The 23572-nt window shown below is 34.1% G+C and overlaps 1 protein-coding gene across 6 annotated transcripts in view; it reads left to right on the top strand.

The window, feature by feature from the left end:
• LOC143226335 (LIM domain only protein 3-like) overlaps positions 1–23572 on the top strand; it is a 54969-nt gene that overhangs the window by 19605 nt on the left and 11792 nt on the right. For 2 of the 6 annotated variants that reach the window (XM_076457162.1, XM_076457163.1), the window contains 4 exons: positions 485–559; positions 6731–7018; positions 9977–10102; positions 13611–14360. In XM_076457162.1, coding sequence (XP_076313277.1) covers positions 6795–7018; positions 9977–10102; positions 13611–13830 — 570 coding nt within the window. In that variant the 5' untranslated portion in view covers positions 485–559; positions 6731–6794 and the 3' untranslated portion in view covers positions 13831–14360. Of the gene's footprint in view, positions 1–484; positions 560–4951; positions 5479–6730; positions 7019–9976; positions 10103–13610; positions 14361–23572 lie in introns of those variants that run through there. The other 4 variants (XM_076457160.1, XM_076457161.1, XM_076457164.1 and 1 more) reach the window with 3 other exon arrangements.

Here is a 23572-nt window from a genome sequence, read left to right as displayed (position 1 = left end):
AGAATACAAGCTACAGTTTTAACTTATAGTATTGTTTGTTTGTTTTGAATTTCGCGCAAAGCTACACGAGGGCTATCTGCGCTACCCGTCCTTAATTTTGCAGTGTAATACTAGAGGGAAAGCAGCTAGTCAACACCACCCACCGCCAACTCTTGGGCTACTCTTTACCAACGAATAGTGGGATTAACCGTAACATTATAACGCCCCTACGGCTGAAAAGGCGAGCATGTTTGGTGTGACGGGGATTCGAACCAGCGACCCTCAGATTACGAGTCGAGTGCCTTAACCACCTGGCCAAATGTACAGTAAACTGAGTTATACTCCAACTTTTTCAGTTGCCATTAATATAAAACCAATATTTTATATCACTTTTTATAAATGTTTTCTGATTATTTTTACGTGTTTTTGTATAATGCCAAACCAATAAGGATTTTAATAAAATTTTCGAACGATATTTATCCCATCTTTTCGACACTATTAATAGCTCCCCAGTGGCACAGCGGTATGTCTACGGACTTACAACGCAGGAATCCGAGTTTAGATACTCATGATGGGCAAGGTACGTATAGCCCATTGTATTGCTTTGTGCTTAGCCTTAAACAAACAAACAGTATTAATATTTGAATAAATAACGGTCATTAACTGACCGATGTGAGTATTTGCTACCTTCTATTAACTTGTATTTGAACCAATACAAATAAAGCAGATAAGTCCGAACCACGAATCAACCCTAATATATAATATTGACCTTATGTGAAGAGATCTTGTTAATTTACTTTATATGGAAATTTTTGTTTATTGACTTTATTTTGAGATTCTGGTTAATTGACCTCATGAGGGGATTCTTATTAAATGACTTCATCTGGAGGCTCTTGTTTAACTGACCTCGTGAAGGGATATTTGTTAATCGACTTTATAAGGGGATTCTTGTTAAATGACTTTATGTTATGTGGAAATTTGTGTCACCTGACTTTATGTAAATATTCTTGTTAATTGACTTAATTTGCGAATTCTTTTTATGACACATTGCTAGATGTCTGATGGAAAGTTTAAAATCAAGAATCATTTCATAAATAGTTGCTGCTACCAATTAATAGTGTCATGTGAATTGACTCATTGTGAACACGTTGTGTGTATGTGTATGTATAGTTATGAATCAATAACATTTAGTAAATAATATTAACTTACGCTAAAATACTACAGTGACAGATCTGTTGAGTCGTCTAGAGGATAGGGAAGTCAATAGTATTATAAACAACAACAATGCTATAAGGCTAATGCCGCAAGGAAAGAGAGGTAAGTACAGGGACACCAGACAACACACTTGTTCTGGTTGTGATGATAAGAACAGGGACACCAGACAACACACTTGTTCTGGTTGTGATGATAAGAACAGGGACACCAGACAACACACTTGTTCTGGTTGTGATGATAAGAACAGGGACACCAGACAACACACTGGTTCTGGCTGTGATGATAAGAACAGGGACACCAGACAACACACTTGTTCTGGTTGTGATGATAAGAACAGGGACACCAGACAACACACTGGTTCTGGTTGTGATGATAAGAACAGGGACACCAGACAACACACTTGTTCTGGTTGTGATGATAAGAACAGGGACACCAGACAACACACTTGTTCTGGCTGTGATGATAAGAACAGGGACACCAGACAACACACTGGTTCTGGCTGTGATGATAAGAACAGGGACACCAGACAACACACTGGTTCTGGTTGTGATGTGGTTGTGATGAGCTTATCCTATTGTGATTAATGACATCATTAGAAGATTTCCTCATCTGATAATAATTTGTTTCTTGTCGTTGTTTACTCTCTCGAGTCCAGCATTTGTTGAACTACCAGATATCGATGCTCAATATGAACATAACTTATCAGCCCTACTTATAACATCTGTCAATCTATCCTCTGTTTATTGTAATGCCCCCCAGTGGCTCAGCGGTATGTCTGCGAACTTACTACACTAAAAGCCGGGTTTCGATATCCGTGGTGGGCAGAGCACAGATAGCCCATTGTGTAGCTTTGTGCTTAATTCAAAACAACAAACAACAACAACAGTTTATTGTAATCTGTGTTAAACGTAGCATGCTTATTTTCAAATACCGCGTAATTACTTAACTAACATCCAGGTGTGAATATGAATGACTCCTGATCCTATGTTTCAGTTTGATATATCCAGTATGTTTGATATCATCTTTAGTGTTTGTCTATGATCAACTTAAGTTGTTTTTTTTTCCTCCAATATTTTAGTTTATTACCTAGATACTGATCTTAATTGTGAATGTAATATTTAGTTCTCAGTTCTTGAGTTCTCATTCAGTTATCTTTCAAAGATCGGAATTCATAATTTCCGATTCTGTACTTCACAGTCATGTGTTCAGCATCAATTAACATAAGTTTTCGAAATCACAACACAATAAAAAACAACTTTTAACACTACTTTTCATTCATGGAATAACTAGGACATATACTGTTTCTTTTTCATAAAGGATCTTATGCTTGACTGGAAAAACCAAATCAATTATAACTTGTAAAACATTTATTTAAAGGGTACATTCTACGTCATGACACGAGAAGAGTTCCTCCGCATGCATAACGGTTTTTCTTTCACAAAGATACTCACTCAACATGTGCTGTATCCTAGTATTTTTTTACTGGAATTGTGGTTACATGAAGTACTTTTTATGTGCGACATTTTTCCACATTAGTACCAGACCGAGAATGTTGAATATTATTGTGTAGTCGCAGTTGGTATTTGTTTTAAGATACTACAATATTATGAGACAAATAAATGTATATATACATGTGTATAGATGATAACAATAAATGAACTGCTTTTTAAAAACTATCACTGACCAAATATAATGGCAGGAAAAATTATACAACTTAAACTGGAAAAAAAGGGAAAATCTATATAGTAAGATAAGATATTAGATAAAGTATATTAAAATTAATAAAAGAATGTTCATAGAAAGAAACAAAAGTTGAGAAAAGAAGCGATATGAAAGGCAAATAAAAAGGATGATAATTTTTTATAAATGAAAAAAGTGAAAATAAGCAAAAAGATGCGATGAAATCAATTGAAGACAAAAAAAAGTTAAGTTAAAGGTAAAGGTTTGCTTTTTTTGTTGTTGAACACAAAACTTCGCAATGGACTATCTGTGGTGTGCCAAGCGCGGGGTTTGGAACCCACACTCTAGATTTGTAAATTGAGGCTCTGTGGGAATTGAAAAGAAAAGTTTAAGACGTTGAAAATCTAGTATACTAATTAGAGATCGAGAAAGTGAAGAGGAGAGAGAAGATTTTACACTGAGAGATGACAGAGAAGATGAGAGGAAGTAAAGCCAACAGATAGAGTAGAAACGAATGTAATGAGAGATGTAGAAAACGAAAAGTAAAAGATTTATTAAACATGGAAATAGAAAAGGGAAAGAATACTAAAGAGGAAGAAATATAGAAATTGAAATATATGTGGCATGCGTGAAAAATAAAACAGTCAACAAAGAACAAGAGAGGGTTAGAAAAACTGATAGGATAAAACAGCAAAAGCTTTGGAACGTAGTTTCAGTTATAAGCAGTTATTGGAAAGTTTTTATTAATTTTCATAATGTTAAACACAAGAGTAAATCACTAGATTTTTAAAAGTTGTACTGTGAGAGCCTTGGATATAAATGTTTCAACTCGAACGTGGAAAGGTGGTCGATTTTGCCTTTTTTAAAATGTGTAAATCAAAATGTCTCCCTAAATATCTAATTTATTGAGATGGAATATACACGTCTTTGTTTTTATTATAAGTTGTTAATAATGCAAAAAACTGGCAATTTTTTGTCTTCTGTTATTCAAACAAACACCTTAGATTTGTTAAGAACTTCTAATTAGAAATGTTGAAGCTTATACAGAGAGTAGGAAGAGATCCATCTAAGCAATAATCTCGATGTCGCTAATATTCATATGTGATTGTGTTTAACTCTTTTTTTATTTGTGATGGCTGCTAGAGATCTTTGGTCTTAATGTTTAATGAAGAACCTATTGAACTAAATAATTATTTCGAAATACGACAGCAATAACTTTTACAGTATGCAAGTTCTGATTTTCATAAATATCGGCCTTTTGATCTATGTTATCGAGCCAATATCATTAAAAAAAAAAAAAGACAGTTGTTTGCTTAATTTCTCACAAAGCTCTATGACGGCGAGTTGCGCTAGCAGTGTAAGACTAGAGGGAAGGCAGCTAGTCATCATCATTCACTGCTAACTCTTGAGCTACTCTTTTACCAATAAATAGTGGGATTGACCGTTACATTATAACGCCCCCATGGCTGAAAGGGTGAGCATGTTTGGTGCAATGGGGATTCGAACCCCCGACCCTTAGATAATGAGTTGAGAGCTCTAACCACCTGGCCATGCCAGGCCTAAAAGAGAAAGAAAATACAATTGAATGTAACTCGTACATAATGATGGCCCGATACAATGGGTCGAAGTACTGTAATTATTAAAATAATCATCTGCGTATTGTAAAAGTTACTATTATTGTAATGTGAAGTAATACCTTAGACTTCTTAAGGAATTTTGATTAGAAGTAGTGAAGGTTGTTAAGAGAGTTAGAAGCGATCCACTCGGGGAACAGTGTGGTTGTCAAGGATATTCATTTATAATTAAGTTTCTTATAGACGTTTTCCTTCCTTGCTGTTTTCTCCTGTTTACTTCTTTTAGTTATGTAGTATCTTATGTATTTTTATCTGCAGCAATTTTCCTTTCATGATATATTTCTCCCAAGAGATTAAGTTAAGAAAGAGCGGAACTGAGCTATGTCGAATTTCCTTGTAGTAGATATAAGTTAGGCCCAGCATCCAGTTACGTAAATTGCCATTTCTTCTTTGTATCCTTCCAAATCGATTCACAAATCCAAGAATGACACCGTAGGGCTGAATGTTGACGGGGCTGCAGCTTGCGCTCATAGATTAAAGGGTTTCCTGTAATGCCATTTCCAAAATTACCTTTCAGCCGCTGAGTGCCACATGGGAAAAAACGTAAAGGCCGAAGTAGCTTACGCTGTGGGGGGAACAATCTACAGCGTATGTTAGCCCAAGTCTAATCAATGTGTCACTTAAGTTGGTAGCACAAGAGGAAAATCACTCGGCCAGCTTGACGAAGTGTTCGTGACAGAAGCAATTTCGACGGCTACCGTCTATCGCCTTTAGTATCAGGGGTGTGCCTGGTTCCACGCCCGCAGGCTACAAAACTGTCTGCTGTACACGATATATAAAGGAGGGTAATATGAAAAGATATTGACTTGGTCCAGCGGAGTTCGTTATCGGGCGGAAATTTATGGTCACTGGAACTGAGTTGCCGGAAATCGTTGCTACAGTCCGTCTGGATCATCACTTGTCAGATTGCCAGGTCTTGATGTTCCATTATTGTGTTTTGAACTTCGTGACAGCTCCAGTCAAGCTAAAAGTAAGCGATTTAATTTCCTCTTCTGTCAGGAACAAAGTATGTAGGCATATTAGTTTCTGAGAAAAACAAGGATTACCTGCTAAGAAGAAAAAAACCTGACAAATTATACTTCACCTAAAGCTAGCAGTTTTATATAAATCGTGTTAGTTGAATTCATTTCTCTCTTGATACACTATTTTTCCTAATAAAGATACATCTTTGAAATCTGTTTGTGAAATACAATTATATCATTTTTGATGATTTATGGACACTTTATTTCCCGCTTTCCGGTCTTTTGTTTTTAAGTATAAGACATAAAATTTGGTAAAATAGAAAAAAAAAGAATGTTATATATTCTATGTACATGTAATTTTGTTTATCTTTGTTCGAATCACGTTTTATGGTCGAAATATGTTTCATGGTAACACTATGTAACAAAATTTTTACTTTTCTTTGTTCCTGAGCAGAAAGTGTTATTTCCCAATTACTTATGCCTAAAGTAAATGGAAAAGACCTATTTTTCTCTTCAAACTTTGCTTTTGTGACCTGGAAGCATATAACGAAAACATGATGGGAGACTATATTTGGGGGCTGATACGTGAAAGTGTTTTACATACAGTCGCAAATCTCGAAAAAAACTACTCACTACTAAACATTTTTGTTCATTTTTTCTATAACTTTAATATAAATACATGTAAATCTTGATTTATTTGTTGTTTCATTCAAATCTTATGTAAATGAAAATGTGCAAATTTGCCCGTTTTTACATAGAAAATAGATTAGTTTCTAAATTTTATTATCTAGATCACAAAAGCAAAGTTTGAAGGGAATAATGGCCATTTTCTGTACTTTTACAACATAAGCAATTAAGAAATAACACATACTATCCGAGAACAAAAGTTGTGTTACATAGTGTAATATTTAAACGTTTGGTATTTTTAAAAATTAATTCAATAGTTAATTAAGTTTATCAGTATTCGTACAATTCAAAATAAGACTTGTCTGGCTTAATGGGAAACATGTACATACTAACTATCCCAATTCAAAGAATGTTTAGGAACACAAACATGTGTAAATAATATTTTTTTTTTTTATGTTTGATAATATAACAAACGTAGCATTGTCGCGATCAACTACGGCTTGATAAGAATTATTTAACTTTGTTTATTACACCTGATCTATTTTTCTCGCAAAAAGAGTATTTCATATATTGCTATAAAGAAGGGAAAGATATATCATTACTTGTTTATGTTGGTATATTTTTTCTTCAAAGGGGGAAAAAAAGCGGAGATTTTGCCTACCAAACTGTTTGTCAACAACAAACACAACATTTGAACATGAATCCTGATTTGACCCCTAACGTTTGTCTCGACACGAAATCTCTTCCAACTTGTGGCGGATGCCAGAAAGGTATTAGAGAGAGATACCTTTTGAAAGCCCTGGACCAATTCTGGCACGAGGCCTGTCTCAAGTGCACGTGCTGCAACTGTAGACTAGGAGAGGTCGGTTCATCCCTCTTTACGAAGGCAAATCTCATTCTGTGTAAACGAGATTATCTAAGGTATGAAATTTTCTTTACACGTTTTTTTCAAAATTCTTTGAAATAACCATTAATTCAATATATGCTTCAAATTACTGGTTAAAAAGGTTCTACGGTCAGTGTCATGACAACTTAGCTTGTCAATTTACACTAATTTTACATACAACGGCCCTGTAAAAATGCTTTGTGTACACAACAATCCTGGTATGTAAAGAAATCCCACATTCTAATTCTTAGTGTGAAGATCTCTACACATTGTTACCACAAACTAATTAATAGAAGAGTGTTTAATTATGATGAATTAGTTTATAACTTTATAATATTCCAGATAATGAGCTTTAGAAATATTTTTTCCCATTTAAAATAATCGCTGAAAACTTTTTAGTGAGATAAAATCTTATTTGAAATTTACAGGTAAAGATCAGAAATAACAAAGTTAAAAGAGAATTTATTCTAAAACAAGTAGACGTTACACGTTCGCTCTGTAAACACACAGACACAAAACAGTTTTATATTGTATAAAAGTATATATGAAATACATAAAACACTTAATGTATTGTGTAAGAGCATATATAAAACAATTGTATATATATTGTATTAAAACAATACCTAAATTAGTTGTACGTGTATAAAAGGGACAAATGAAACAGTTGCATATTGATCAGTGATGTCGAGAAAACCCACATTCCGACACTCAGTTACACAACCTCTTTCAAACATGTGGTCAGATTCCGGTCAGTTACCTCTTTCTTTCTTTGTGAACCTGACGATGACCGAAGAAGGTCGAAACGTTGTTCGCTTCTATACGTAAAATATTTTCTCAACCCAAACGAGCCGTTTTTACGTATGTAGTTGCATATTGTATACAAAGCATGTATGAAATAGCCACATGTTGTCGGAAAAGTTACTCGTGGAATAATTATGCATCATATAAAAACGTATATTAAGTATTTTAATATTGTAAGAAAAAAACACATGCCTGAAACAGCTATATATTCGATAAAGACGATATATGAAATTATGTATAGTGTATAAAAAACATATATTAAACAATTATACAAATATTACGAAAAACATATCGTTAAATAAACAAAACAACGTATGCCTGACTACTGGACTTGAAAAAGAGCCAAACAAAACTAAGATGGAAATGGACATATCACTTGATCTGGCTAATGACCACATAACAGATTAAGTTGTCTATGTGGATGCTCAAGCCCACAATGCCCCATATTCTTCTGTTTGTAGGCAGGAATGGAAAGGTGGTTGCTCTCTTGTTAGATTTAGTTTTAAAAAAAATTAAAAATAGTATGAAAATCCAACTCCAAGAAGAGTTTTGGTGTATTTTTATTGGTGTTTACTTTAATTAGTGTCTTCCTTACTATTTTATGTCATTTTTAATTAGATGTAACAAGAGAGAAAACACCTTCCCATTTCTGGCTGCAGGCAGCGAAAGATTAGTAAAGATTTGGGGTATTCTGGGCTTGAGAACCCCTATCTGTTGTTCTCTCCCTCTCAAGCGTGTGAGGTCGGCAAAATTTAGGATAAACGAAGTAGACAGTGTAACCCTAACACAATCCAGGTATTACTTTCGCTGGAACCTCAATATACTAAGGCACTTTACATTATGACCCACCCTATGGTTTGTGTCCGATGTTGGACGTTTGTTTTGTAGCTGTGCTTTTTAAAAAATCAAATATAATTATATTTCATCTAAGGTTTGAGTATACTATGTTTACATCAAAACGAAGAACATCAGATGCAGAAAAATAGTGTAACTTGTTTAATGATTATGAAATAGTCTATATTATCACAAAGACTTTGTGATAATAACAGAAACAGGTGTATTTGTGTTAAAACGTTCATAAAACATTTGTATCGTGTCACAAAAAGGCACAAGTGAAACGATTATATATATATTACAAAAAACATATACGAAGACGCAAATGAAATATTCATGTTGTATAAAACCCATACATGAAATAATGTATCTTTTCTAATACCCTTGTATGAAATTATATAAATATATATATATACACACACACAAGCGGAAGTAACCGGCTTCTCTCGGGTTATTAGGTTGTTGTATTTTAGATGATTATGTTAGTGTGTGTATTCTAAACGTATTTTGGCACAGATAAACAGTAATGAATATTTAATTATTTTTATTTCCTACAAACATTAAAAAAATTATTTTTTATGCAGTTCTTCGCTAGCTTGCCTAATTAAGCACGTGGATAAGATAAGTACACTTTCAGAGTCCACTTAGCATTTTGTAATGTATGGAACCACTTCTTTTCTATGTGGTTTTTCGCTAGCTTACCACATTAAAAAGATGTGAATGCGCAAGCACGTGGTTAAGATAAGTGATGATCCCCAGGTGCATACCCTCAGGGTCCACTTAATATGGGATGCAAATTTTTAGCTTTCTAGGCCCTTTCCTTTTGAAGCTATGGTGGTCACATTTCTATTCTATGTGGTTTTTTGCATGAAAGATGCGCACGGATATGTGTGTATGCACATAGACAAATAATAATATCCAAGTGCAAACACTCAGGGTTCACTTAGTATTGACTCAAAATTTCAGGTTTCTAGGTTCTTTGCTCTTGGAGTTATGGCGGTCACACACACACAGGAAAACCCTTTTATTATCATAGTTATATTTGAATGTAGTGTAAATAACATAAAAATACAGTTATTTACTGTATAAAACGCATATACAAATAGTTTTATACTGCAACATGAAACAGCAGTATATTGTATGACACATGAAATATTTGCATCTGCAAGAAAGTTCTTACATGACGTTGTTGTTAATTGTAACAAAATCTTACATGAAACAGTTTCATATTGTGCAAAAATTCAAATATGAAAGATTTAATGTAGTTTGTAACTTTATATTTCACTTCCATTTACCAAAATCCAACGATGTGGTCAGAGAGAGAGAGATTAATATATTTACATTCTTTCCAACAATAGGTTATTTGGTACAACAGGACTTTGTTCAGCCTGTAATAAAACCATTCCAGCATTTGAGATGGTCATGAAAGCTGGAAGTAACGTCTACCATCTTGACTGCTTCGTTTGTCAGTGCTGCAATCACAGGTGAGACACGCGGGTTTCAAATAAATAAATTACTGATGATTATAGGAAGAACTGTTATCAGTTACAAATAAACAGGTTGATTAATGGTCGAAAATATCATGAACGGTGAAACTACCCATGTGATAAAATTATGCATTGTAATCTTTATAAGTAAAAATATTAGAATGGTGTATTTAGTTAGCTATACTAATTGCTAGGCTGATTTTTAGTTTTGCTTTAAGTGCATAACATGCTCTGATTGGAAATTAATATAGTCATATAGCAAAACGTATCTCTCACTAACTGGATGTTTTTCTCATCAAAACCGGTTATTCGTGGTAATCCACTATAGAAGGGTTAGTTTCAAGGGGATTTAAGACAAGTCACATTCTAGATTCATTTGCCATAAAAAGAAATTATTTGTTTTTTAACTAATACAAATGAAAGACTTTTACTTTTATCTGGCAATAACTGCATTATTCAATTATTACAAAACTATGTACTACTAACAAGAACAACAGTAATTAATTATTACACAACCATGTACTACTAACAAGGACAACAGATTACACAACCATGTACTGCTAACAAGGACAACCGTGTACTACTAACAAGGACAACATTATTTAATTATTACACAACCATGTACTACTAACAAGAACAACAGTATTCAATTATTACACAACCATGTACTACAAACAAGAACAACAGTATTCAATTATTACACAACCATGTACTACAAACAAGAACAACAGTATTCAATTATTACACAACCATGTACTACTAACAAGAACAACAGTATTCAATTATTACACAACCATGTACTACAAACAAGAACAACAGTATTCAATTATTACACAACCATGTACTACAAACAAGAACAACAGTATTCAATTATTACACAACCATGTACTACTAACAAGAACAACAGTATTCAATTATTACACAACCATGTACTACAAACAAGAACAACAGTATTCAATTATTACACAACCATGTACTACTAACAAGGACAACATTATTCAATTATTACACAACCATGTACTACTAACAAGAACAACAGTATTTAATTATTACACAACCATGTACTACTAACAAGAACAACAGTATTCAATTATTACACAACCATGTACTACTAACAAAAACAACAGTATTTACTTATTACACAAACACGTACTATTAACAAGGACAGCATTATTTAATTATTACACAAACATGTGCTACTAACAAGAGCAACATTGTTTACTTATTACACAAACACGTACTATTAACAAGGACAGCATTATTTAATTATTACACAAACATGTGCTACTAACAAGAACAACAGTATTTACTTATTACACAAACACGTACTATTAACAAGGACAGCATTATTTAATTAACAAACATGCTACTAACAAGAACAACAGTATTTACTTATTACACAAACACGTACTATTAACAAGGACAGCATTATTTAATTATTACACAACATGTGCTACTAACAAGAGCAACATTATTAACTTATTACACAAACACGTACTATTAACAAGGAAAGCATGTAATGAGAAAGAGCTTCAGGCGAATTTAATGATAACTTGCGAGTTAAGCTCAAATATGATGTTACAGGATTTGAATAATTTGTGGATAAAATATTAGCTCATCTGGAATTCTTGGCTCTGGACGAGTTACTTACATTTTACAACTGTTATAGAGCCTGGGAGTTCCATGTATCATAACTGATGAATTATTTAAGGCTTAAAAATTACCTCATGCTTTATAGCGCGTGTAAACTTTATATTTAAAATATATTTCTTTTCTTTGTTGCACACAGTGATTTCTTAACTATTTGTCTCCGGGCCCAGTTGGTTAGAACTCGCGGGTTTGAATCCCCGTCACACCAAACATGCTCGCCATTTCAGCCGTGAGGGCGTTATAATATGTCAGTCAATCACACTATTCGTTGGTAAAAGAGTAGTCCAAGAGTTGGCGGTGGGTGGTAATAATTAGCTGCCTTCCCTCTAGTTTTACACTGCTAAGTTACGGATAACTAGTGTAGGTAGCTCTCATGTAGCCTTATACAAAATTCAAATCAAACAAATGAATACACCCTAAAATTATATTAGGTTCATTAACAGCAATAGAGCACTGTTGTGATGACTTGAGTAACTTGTCATTCTCCAGTGTTGCTATTGAGTGGATTCCCATCTGTAATAAACATATGATCCAAATTATAACACAAAAAGTGTTATACTGTACTTATTTTAATTATTTTTTTCAGAAGTCTTGATGATTGGAAGAAGTTTTAAAAGCAGTAGGTCTAGACATGAACACAGTAAACACATTCTGTGGCAGGGTCTTAAAACAAAAATTTGTCAGTTTAAGGTGACATTAATTAATTGGTGAAAAAGGTAAAGTTATCTTAATGTGACGCTATTCGTTGGTAAAAGAGTAGCCCAAGATTTGGCGGTAGGTGGTGATAAGCAGGTACTCATACTGCTAAATTAAGGACGGACAGAGCAGACAACACTAATGTAGCTTTGCGCTAAATTAAAAAAAAACAACAACAAACAAACTATTGGTCTCCCCAGTGGATCAGCAATAATATCATGGACTTACAACGCTAAAGTTCGATGTTCGATTCTCCGTGGCGGAGAGAATGCAGATTACCCACGGCGTAGCTTTGAGCTAAAACAAACATACATGTTATTTATTGTTTGTAATAAAACAATTTCCATTTTTTAAATTGTAGCAGTTAGGTTTTTAATCATAGGTTGGATAGAATCGAGATACGATCATTGCAATCAAAACCAAAACCAAATTACAGACTTTCGTTGATACACTAATTAAATAGGTTATAGTGTTGCACCTTTTTTATTGTTTATTTAAGTGGTACGTATTTTAACTTCAGGAAATTAACTGCACAAAAATAATTACATTTTCTACACTACAAGATAAGAGGAGCAATGGTTAAACTAAAGCAGATTAATTATTTTTGTTTAATTGCTAAGAAAATGAATGTGGACGAGAGTAAATTGATCCAGTGCCTGTGATTTCAGTGATATCTTTCGTGCGTGCGAAATAGAAAGGATGGCCAACTTCTGAGTTAATGAAGTTTAACCCTAATATGTTTTCGGTCCTTTAATTCTCTATACTGAAGTCATATTACAATCATTGTTCATCCGTCGCTTTTCATATTTTCTGAAACAAGCGACTTAAATTTGTTTTTGTAAATTAGTTTTAAAATCTATAATTAAGTTCTCTTCATTTATTATATCTTCTCAGAAGTTACGCTTAAAATATTCAGTGGGTTTGCTCTGCTGAGACGTTAGTTGTAGAATAAAGATAGATAATTAGTAATTTATTACATCACCATGCGAAGGCGTTAGACAATGTATACGTGTTTCCTTGATATACAATAATAAGTGAATCCTATATAAGGTTCTAAATAAAACTTATTGCGTTTTTCTTCCACATAATGTAATGTATTCATGTATTTTTCAGCTTCTGATTAAAATAATGTAAAAGTGCATTTTTTGCCTTCATTTAGATTTTGTGTGGGAGACAAATTTTACTTGAGCAACGGAAAAATCCTTTGTGAATATGATTACGACGAAGTTTCGTTCGCCAATTTTCCGTACACTGACGATAGTCTCTCTCAACTAAAGAAGCAAACTGCAGACTTAAGTGTCACCTCCCGTGTCACTTCCCACGACGACGCTTCAAGTGGTTATGGTAGCCCGGATTCAATTTTCAGTGACGGAAAGTAGTGTTCAGTACCTACACAGAATACGTCTGTATATCTTAATAACCGCTATGGAGGAATCTGTATTTCGTCCCAGAAGATTAAGTGTTGTCCAGGTTTTGGAGGCAATGGTAAATGTTGTTTAAATTTGAGAGAAAAGTCTTAAGTTTGACTTTCCATTTTTTTATTCAGTTACAGTACGGTATCTAAACCTGAGTCGTGTACTTCACTGTCGGCTCTTTCTCTCTCTCTTTGCCTACAAAACTGGAAGTTTAGACACCAAGTCTTCATTTAAGAACAAGGATTCAAAGGTGGACTTAATGTATCTAAATACCAAACACTGTGTTCACGTGCATTGATGGTCACGTGAAGCTGACTTTCAACAGCCTTGATTTATTCCAGCTGTGAATAATTTCAGTAGGTGACTTATAACTGTAGAGGTCGCTTTTACATGTAATATAGTATTAAGTGTTTAAATAATTATTGTAAAATATGTATACGATATGACTGCGTTTATTCATAATAAACCACAAGGTAATAAAATTAAGTATACTATTGAGTGTTAAAATATATGCTTCTAAAAACCGTAAATCAATGTTAGCATAATGAAAAATCATACCACACTGGATGATACCGCTAATTTTGTTTATGTTTTTTTTAATTTCGCGCAAAGCTTCGCGAGTGCAATCTGCGCTAGCCATCTCTAATTTAGCAGTGTAAGACCAGAGGGAAGGCAGCTAGTCATAACCACCCACCGCCAACTCTTGGGCTATTCTTTTACCAACGAATAGTGGGATTGACCGTCATAATATAACGCCCCCAAGGCTGAAAAGGCGAGCTTGTTTAGTGCGACCTGGATTCGAACCCGCGACCCTCGAATTACGAGTCGAATGCCTTAACCCATGTGGCCATGCCAGTCCATAGGCCGCTAATAGTTTGCTATTTTCTTTCTCACTGACACCACAGCCACATATTAGCAGTTTACAGAAGTTAGTAAGAATAAAAAAATTAATTAGCCTTACATTGATTTTAACAAGAGTTAAGACTGCTCTAGAACAACATAATATTATTATCCAGAAGTTACAATCAAGTAAACTGCCTTTCCAAATTCACATATATATCTGTAAGAGAATACAACGTTATTGCTAAACATCAGAATGCTTATTGTATACTCAGGAATAAGATTATTTTAAATTAGTGTATAATTACCATTAATTTCAGCCAGCTCCTATAAGAAAACGAAATAAAAAGATCTAGTCTTTGTAAGATGTTTAGATTTTCCCTATAGTGTTAATCCCACTGATATGGAAGTCTTACTTTTTGGAAGGGCATGTTAGACTTGAACGTAACTTGAACTGAATGAAGTATCTCGAATCAGATGACACCTGGCCCGGCATGGCCGGGTGGCTAAGGCACTCGACTCGTAATACGAGGGTCGCGGGTTCGAATCCCCGTCACACTAAACATGCTCGCCGTTTCAGCCATGGGGCGTTGTAATGTTGTGGTCAATCCCACTATTCGTTGGTAAAAGAATAGCCCAAGAGTTGGCGGTGAGCGGTAATGACTACCTGCCTTTCCTCTAATCTTGCGCTTAATTTGGGAAGGTTGGCTCAGATACCCCTCGTGTAACATTGCGCGAAATTCAAAACAAACTAAACCAGATGACACCTAGTGTATCGGTTTAATAATAGTTTGAAACAGCAACAGACTGCCACAAGGCTATTTTAAGAGAGCCTGAAGTAATTTGGACGTTTTGGTTATCGTAAAGGATAAACAGATACTTCTTAAAGATAAAAGACACTATTTCTGTTGTATTTAATAACACTCGATCTTTCTACTGACACCCCCATTCTGCTACCAACATTAATTCTTTCCATCCTACCAAACACAAAAAAAAAATCATAGAAACGACACTGCGTATTGAAACTGATTGAACGATACTTTAACTCCCTCTATATTTAGGTTTCGAAACTCATCATTAACTGGAAGACTAATTAAATAATATTAATTGAATGTCTTTTGCAAACTTGTAAATGGTAAATTTTATTTGATACATATTGCCACCTGGTGGCTTAACGATAAGTTCGTGGAATTATAACGTTAAAAATCGGGTACCATACCCGAGTTGTGTAAGAACACAAATGCCCCCTGCTAGTACAACGTTAAAATCAGTGGTTCGATTCTCCTCGGTGGACTCAGGGGATAGCCTGATGTGGTTTTGTTGTATGAAAACACACCCACACTCAAGTACACTGATAGCCCATTGCGTGAAAACAAATCAATGAATATTTTTATTATTCACTTATAAATATAATAAAAAACAAAATATATTGGTTTGAAATTGTGTTCGTATATTATAATATTTAAAAGAGATAACTCGTTTATCGACTTTCAAAAACAATATTTCACACAAATATATTTGTTAGTAAAAACGATTAAAAGTAATTAATTTGTTTACGTTTTATATTATTAGTTAATCTTTCACACGTAAATAGAAGGCGTGGCATGGCCAAGCGCGTAAGGCGTTCGACTCCTAATCCGAGGGTCGCGGGTTCGCGCCCCCGTCGCGCTAAACGTGCTCGCCCTCCCAGCCGTGGGTGTGTATAATGTGACGGTCAATTCCACTATTCGTTGGTAAAAGAGTAGCCCAAGAGTTGGCGGTGGGTGGTGATGACTAGCTGCCTTCCCTCTAGTCTTACACTTCTAAATTAGGGACGGCTAGCACAGATAGCCCTCGAGTAGCTTTGTGCGAAATTCAAAACATAAATAGAAAAAAAATATTTTTATATTAAGCACTATTTAAAAATAGATGGAAAGAAACAGGTGTTTCTTTAACAAAAAAAGAATTAATGCTTAAACGTCTCTTAAAAACTACCACTAATTTCGTAGATTCTTATCATCAACAAGCCTAATGTGAGTGCTTAGTTAAGTTTCAAGTGAATAGTTATGTATCGTAGATTAATAAATCAAATCAAACTCCTCATTGAGGGTATAATTTTCGCATCAATGTAGATTTTACCAGATGTTGAACTACTAGTAAGAGATCCAAACCGTGGATCTCATGTCGAAAAATTGATTATTGTTTCACGTAAATATTTACTCGAGTTGTTTAACCATTTCCCCCTCCCAAATAAAACCTCCAAACTGCGAAACACCCAAAAATAGAGTCTAATTACAGATTACATTTGTAAAATTGTCATCATTATATGTTTAAGAGTGGTTATAACAATAATAATAAAGCATAGTATTCGTGATTTTGCTTCTAGTTTATTTTTCTTGTGGATATTTTAATGCTTGTTTGAAGATCAGTTACCATTTGTAATTTGTTAGTGCCTTTAAGGTTTCCTCGTTTAATACTTTACCAACTTACTGTATTTCGAAATGCTTTGCACTCAAAAGCTGTTTTTTAGATTGGGGAAGGATTTGCTAGGCATTCAATAAGAGCTGAAGCTTTCTAAGTGTAAAGCACATGCATACTCTTACGCTTACTTAATCTGTATATGATTACGTATTCAGCAACCTGGAGGTTAAGCCTATTTGCATAATGGCATTAATATATAACAGCATCGTCCATATTGCAATACGAGAACGTCGTAATGGTAAAACCACTTTTAGAACACGTACATACACCCAATCCTTTTCACACGTCGACCTTTGTTTTGTCGAACAGTGGACTGTAATATAATGTTTTATAAACTGTCATATTATTCTTCTCGCATATGTTTCGGTCCACAAGTAAGGTGCAGAGGATCTTTAAGTTTAGTTTTTTTCCAGTAGTTGGAGTTACATCTACTGAATATGATTATGTATATCTTCAACTGTTATTGGGACAGTGGTTTAGATCCTTGGAAAACCAACATGCATTTTTATTACTTAGTTATTTTGTTTTTGCTTTTTTTTTTAATTTCGCGCAAAGCTACACGAGGGCTATTTGATAGTCATCCCTAAATTTGTAGTGTAATGCTAGAGGGAAGGCAGCTAGTAATCACCACCCATCACCAACTCTTGGGCTACTCTTTTACCAACGAATAGTGGGATTGACCGTAACATTGTAACGCCCCCACGGTTAAAAGGGAGAGTATGTTTGGTGTGACAGATTCGAGCTCGCGACACTCAGATTACAAGTCGCACGCCTTAAGCACCTGTGTGTGCAGGGCTTTATTATCTCGAAATTAACTAAGCGCTTAGTAGGAAATAAATAAGATATTTCAATGAAATCAAATACAAATTCAGTTTTTGCCCCTAGTGGTTCAGCGGTAAGTCTGAAGGCTTGTAACGCTAAAAGCCGGGTTATGATATCTATAGTGAATACAGCAAAGATAGCTCATTGTATAGTTTTGTGTTTAATAACAACAAACAAAAACAAAATTAAGTGTATCTGTGTATTATTGCAAATTTGCATTATTAAAGTCAAATGTATATTTATCCGTAAACCTATTATATTACCCTTTTACAATTCTAATCCTATAATGTTTTACCCTTACATTTACCACATTACTCTTAATCCTATAATATTTTTTCCTTATATGTCACTACATTATTCTTTCACATTTCAACCCCTATACAGTTTTCATCTTTATATCTTAATATACTACACTTTTAAATCAGCCGTAGCCCGTGTAACAATTGTAATAGTTAACTCTCTTGGCCTGAATTTTCCTTATTCTGTCATTTCCACGCATGTCATTTAAGCGACACTTTGTTGCAGGTATTATGTATAAGGTCAACAAATCCTGGACTATTTGATAAAAACAACAACAATAAAAAACAACCCAACTTTACATTACTTTAATAATATTTATAATAATGTAGAGAGTGTGAAACAGTTGTGATCGTTTAGTGTACTTTGTTTTATGAGTTAAAACAAAAACATTTACAAAAACGAAGAAGAATCCTCGTAGTGAAGAAAAATGTAATTAGAAGGTGTTTATAGCAGGCTATGAAACGAACCGAAGCTAAACTATTGCACAGTAAAGTAAATGAAACATATTAAGGCAAACGTAACTGATTATGCAAAAACGTCTGAATTCATGTTCACAAAGGGATACACACGTGATTTTGAACAAACTGCGCATGCGTATGTATGCTGGCCTTAAATAAGACGAGAAAGCCGATATAAATTGTATTTTGTGTAATATTCATTTTTTTCTCGGGATATTACACACGGGTTAAGTGTTTTTTGTGTGAAATGCTTTGCAAATAAAAACTCAAGTTGAAATCGAAACCAATCTTTATGTGACGACAATGATATTGTGCTTGTGCTATCGCTTAACATTATCGTTGCATTGAAAGGTATTACTAAGCGATACACGAGTGAGGAGATTCTGAATAGATTTGATCTGAATTTCGCGCAAAGCTACACGAGGGCTATCTGCGCTAGCCGTTCCTAATTTAGCAGTGCAAGACTAGAGGGAAGGCAGATAGTCATCACCACCCACCGACAACTCCTTCCACTCTTTTACCAATGAATAGTGGGATTGACCGTCACATTATAACGCCCCCACGGCTGAAAGGGCGAATATGTTTGGTGTGACGGTGATTCGAACTCGCGACCCTCAGATTACGAGTCAAGTGCCTTAACCACCTGGCCATGCCAGGCCTTCTGAATAAAAAATCCAATATGCGATTCAAACTCTTCGGACAAAGGTCTTCCATAGCGCTTGACCAAGAAACTTAGAAAAAGTTCCGTAAGTGTATTATTTATGGTTTTAATGTACGCTGTTCCACCGCTTTCTTATATCAGCAGATGTTCTAGCGTGCATATTAAAAACAGTTATAATAGAATGAACACAACTTTGTATTCATGCCTTAATCCTGTTTTCGCTGTGTCTTTATTTCAACTAAGTGAAATATACATATTTTCCCATGTGGTCGTTAAAAGGTTAGTCTTCGTGACATAATATTAGAAAAATGGTAATTTATATTTGAATGCGAGCCCAATTGAAATAGAATTAGAAGTTATTCTAATACTAGAAATAAAAACAGTTTAAAATTGGCGACTTGCCATTAAACTGACACGAAGGTTATTTGATGTGTAACATTCAAAATAATAATTTAGAAATATTAGAAATAAACAAATCTGAAAGACATATACATAATACATATATGTATATAATATTTAATTATATGTGTGCTTATACAAATTTCTTTGGAATAGGTATAGATCAAATTTTGAAACATGTCTGTATCTTATGAGCAACACTTCCTACTCTCTCTTCGTACCAAGTAATGTTGACATATTCACACCAGAGGAGAAATGACTCCATTCGTTTTGAAGCTGTCGTAATCACACCAATATTGGCTTTGGCATAGTGTAATGTACAGAAGACACACTAACGATTTTCCCATCAACAATCTGATCTGTTGGGCGTGAGGACGTAATTTAACATAAGAGATATCAGCATATGGTGTTACTTCCCTACGTAACTCGTACGCTAAATAGTGATCAGTTAGTCCTTCTGTTGAAAGAGTACGCGTAAGATAATCTCTCACAATATACTTTCACAGGAAATTATTATATTTGCAGCACTTCGTAAACAAGTGGCGTAACAAATTCTTTTATTAAAGGAAATTGAACAACAATGCCAATTACAAATTTTATTGTGTTTTAATCGAGATATTTGGCTTTTCAGACAAAAACTTTAATCAATGTATTTGGTTTTTCAGACAAAAAACTTTAATTAATGTAATTGATTTTTTCAGACAAAAATAAAACTGTAATCGATGTACTTGGTTTTTCAGACAAAAAACTTTAATCAATGTATTTGATTTTTTCAGACCAAAAAAAAAACTTTAATCGATGTATTTGGTTTTTCAGACAAGAAACATTAATGTGTTTAAATAGGATTATCAGATTTATCAAAAAATTAAAAATGGTAGTAATTCGCAGCTTGAATTTAGAGCTTTTGAGGTATATTTTAAACTATACGTACGATATTTGAAATGTCCTTTACTCGCTAAAGAAGATGTCTGGTTTTGTTTTGTTTTGTTTTCCATAGTTTTCCTTTGTCCAAAGTTAGTGGTGAGGATTTAAAATCCCCGAAACCGATTTTACTGAATGACTTGTGGCAAATCCAAAAATAGATTGGGCCTCTCGCTTCCTTTTCTAATTTTGTTTTCTCTAAATGTATAATTTTACCTCAAAAATCAAAACAAATAAATTACCAGCTTTCACTTTATTTTTTAATGTAACATTTATATTTTTAATTGAGACTTACATCTAAACACCATAGAATTATCATAAATTAATTTTATAAACACCAAATTCTCTGTTAATCTTTTCCCCCCGATAGATCAGAGGTAAGTCTACGGACTTACAACACTAAAATTCGAGATTGATTTTCTGCATTAGATACAGCATGTAGCCCAATGTGGCTTTGCTCTAAAACAAATCAACATTTTTACCCTTGTCTGCATGACACTAAGAGTTTTATTCCAAAAAAGAAAAGAAAATTTAAGTACTAGGTAACCAGATAATAATAATAAAAACTATTCTGAGACGATTTCAATTGTTTTCAGCTATTTCAGTGTATTTCTCAAACATTTTGTGTGAATATATAGAAACATATAACGCTTTGAATTGTGTTATCTGAACGAGGAACAGTTTCTGTAGAATCGATTACGTTACACAGTACATTTCGAAATTGATACTATAGTAATAAAGGAAGTGTTTTTTTTAACGCATGAAGTTTCGTGTAAATCAAACATGAAAAATAGACGTTGTATCAACAACTACTCATAGTCAACGTGAAGAAGAACAGAAGGTAATCGTGATGTTGGAAAGTTGATGTAGTATATGATGGCATGGCATAAATTCTTATTTCTAAACATTTATTACCTACCTGAAGCTTGAATTTATATACGTCGTGTGGTGCTGCCATACATCGAACTGAAAATTGGAAAAAGCTATTGTCTAAGTTATGATAAACGTTTAGCACGTGATCTAAAACTTATATCCCTTTCTCTAAGCACACAAACAAAACATAACGATGATGCAACGAAAACCAAACACGTCTAAATTCACTTTAGGAAATAACTTTGGGATTGAGCTTTGAATAATATTTTTGTTTAAAAATTATAATAATTGTATAAATGAAGTAAGACAGGTTTAGATTGATAGACAGCTTGAAATGTACCTCTATTGTTCAAATAACCCTTTTATGTAGCATTCACTTAAATATGAGGGAAAACGAATTATTGTTTGGGGAAATTTCTATTTGATAGGCCATTTCTATGGTTAATCTGCCCTTTTTCAAGTTATTATTTGTTTTGTAAAAATGCAGTTATGATAAAGTATCAACACGTCGTTACAGTCTATGCCACCATGTCCGTTTATGCTGTATGTAACGATAATGCTCCTTACAATAGAACTGTGACATAGTTTTCATTGTAAAAGTTTTCGACGTAACACTGTCATGTCCAAAGCATACAAAACCTTCCTTCTTGCTTTCTATAATTCAATACGGTTAAGCAGAAATCTATAGGTTCTTTGTATGACGACTTCATCAAATGTCTTCATATGGACGACTAGCGCAGATAGCCCTTGTGTAGCTTTGCGCGAAATTAAAAAACAAACAAACAAACAAAAAACGAAAAGTATTAAAATATTGGATTTTTTTTTGAAATTGCAGTAAAAGGTAAAACCTAGATAGAATTAAAAAGGCCGATGGGCCGTAAAAATTTGAAATCACATCCAACACGGACAGTGTCACCGTCGCAAGTCAATAGTAACTTCTGATGATATAAATGACGAGAATGGTGCCGTCGCTCACGGTCGTAACGACGGCCAACAGTAAAATGTAAGCTATTACGACTTGAGTGTCACAAAGGTTACACATTAATGCATCGACATTAAACAAAAGAAAACAATGGGTGAAAAAGGTATGACCAATGTGGAAACTAGACGGCCAAACAGCGAGAGTAGGTTTGATCTAGAAGAACCTGTTGGAACGTTCTTTGTCCCATGCATGCTGTCAACAGGCGCAAAGCCCAGCCTTGAACATAGGACCGTAGTCCATGAACGGAATAAGTCTGGCTGCAACGTAAAAAAAAGAATGACTAATACACGTGACACTTGATTAGTACTGAACGAATATCCGTAAACAAACCAACTAAGAAACAATGTGACCATTACTGTGTCCTAACCGGTCTTAAGAGTTCTGTACTTGGCTAAATGAATGTAAAGAACAGTACGGTTCAAACACTATTGTTATACAGTTTTCTAATACCTGGAAATCCCTAAGGAACAAGATAAAGATTGTAGTAATATAATATTACAAGCCAGTAATGTTTACTGTTTGTGTGTGTTTCTTATAGCAAAGCCACATCGGGTTATCTGCTGAGCCCACCGAGGGGAATCGAACGCCTGATTTTAGCGTTGTAAATCCGTATACTTACCGCTGTACTAGCGGGGAACATAATGCTTACTCACAAGTATAACTGAACAAATTATATTATTATTTTCTACTTATAAGCCCACCAATCACCGTCCACAAACATTAAAACTTACTGTCGAGAAAACTATTGTATCCACTAATGTATGTACTTTTAAAGTTATTTATTCTCAATTACAAACCTGTACATTGTTTAAGTTTTTCATATTAGAGCGATTTCCTATCAGGGTTCTAATAAATGTGTTAAAGCTAAGATATATATATATATATATATACACAGATGTACAACTCTAAGCTAGGCAAAAGGTGGTATTGATATATTCATGCTAAGCCTTATGTGCTTGTGTGTTAAACAATCAGTTCAGGAAGTCCCAA

Source organism: Tachypleus tridentatus, chromosome 9 (genome assembly GCF_004210375.1).
Source record: "Tachypleus tridentatus isolate NWPU-2018 chromosome 9, ASM421037v1, whole genome shotgun sequence".
NCBI lineage: Eukaryota > Metazoa > Arthropoda > Merostomata > Xiphosura > Limulidae > Tachypleus > Tachypleus tridentatus.
The sequence above is the reverse complement of the archived record's forward strand: the minus strand, read 5'-3'. Positions and strand labels throughout refer to the sequence as shown.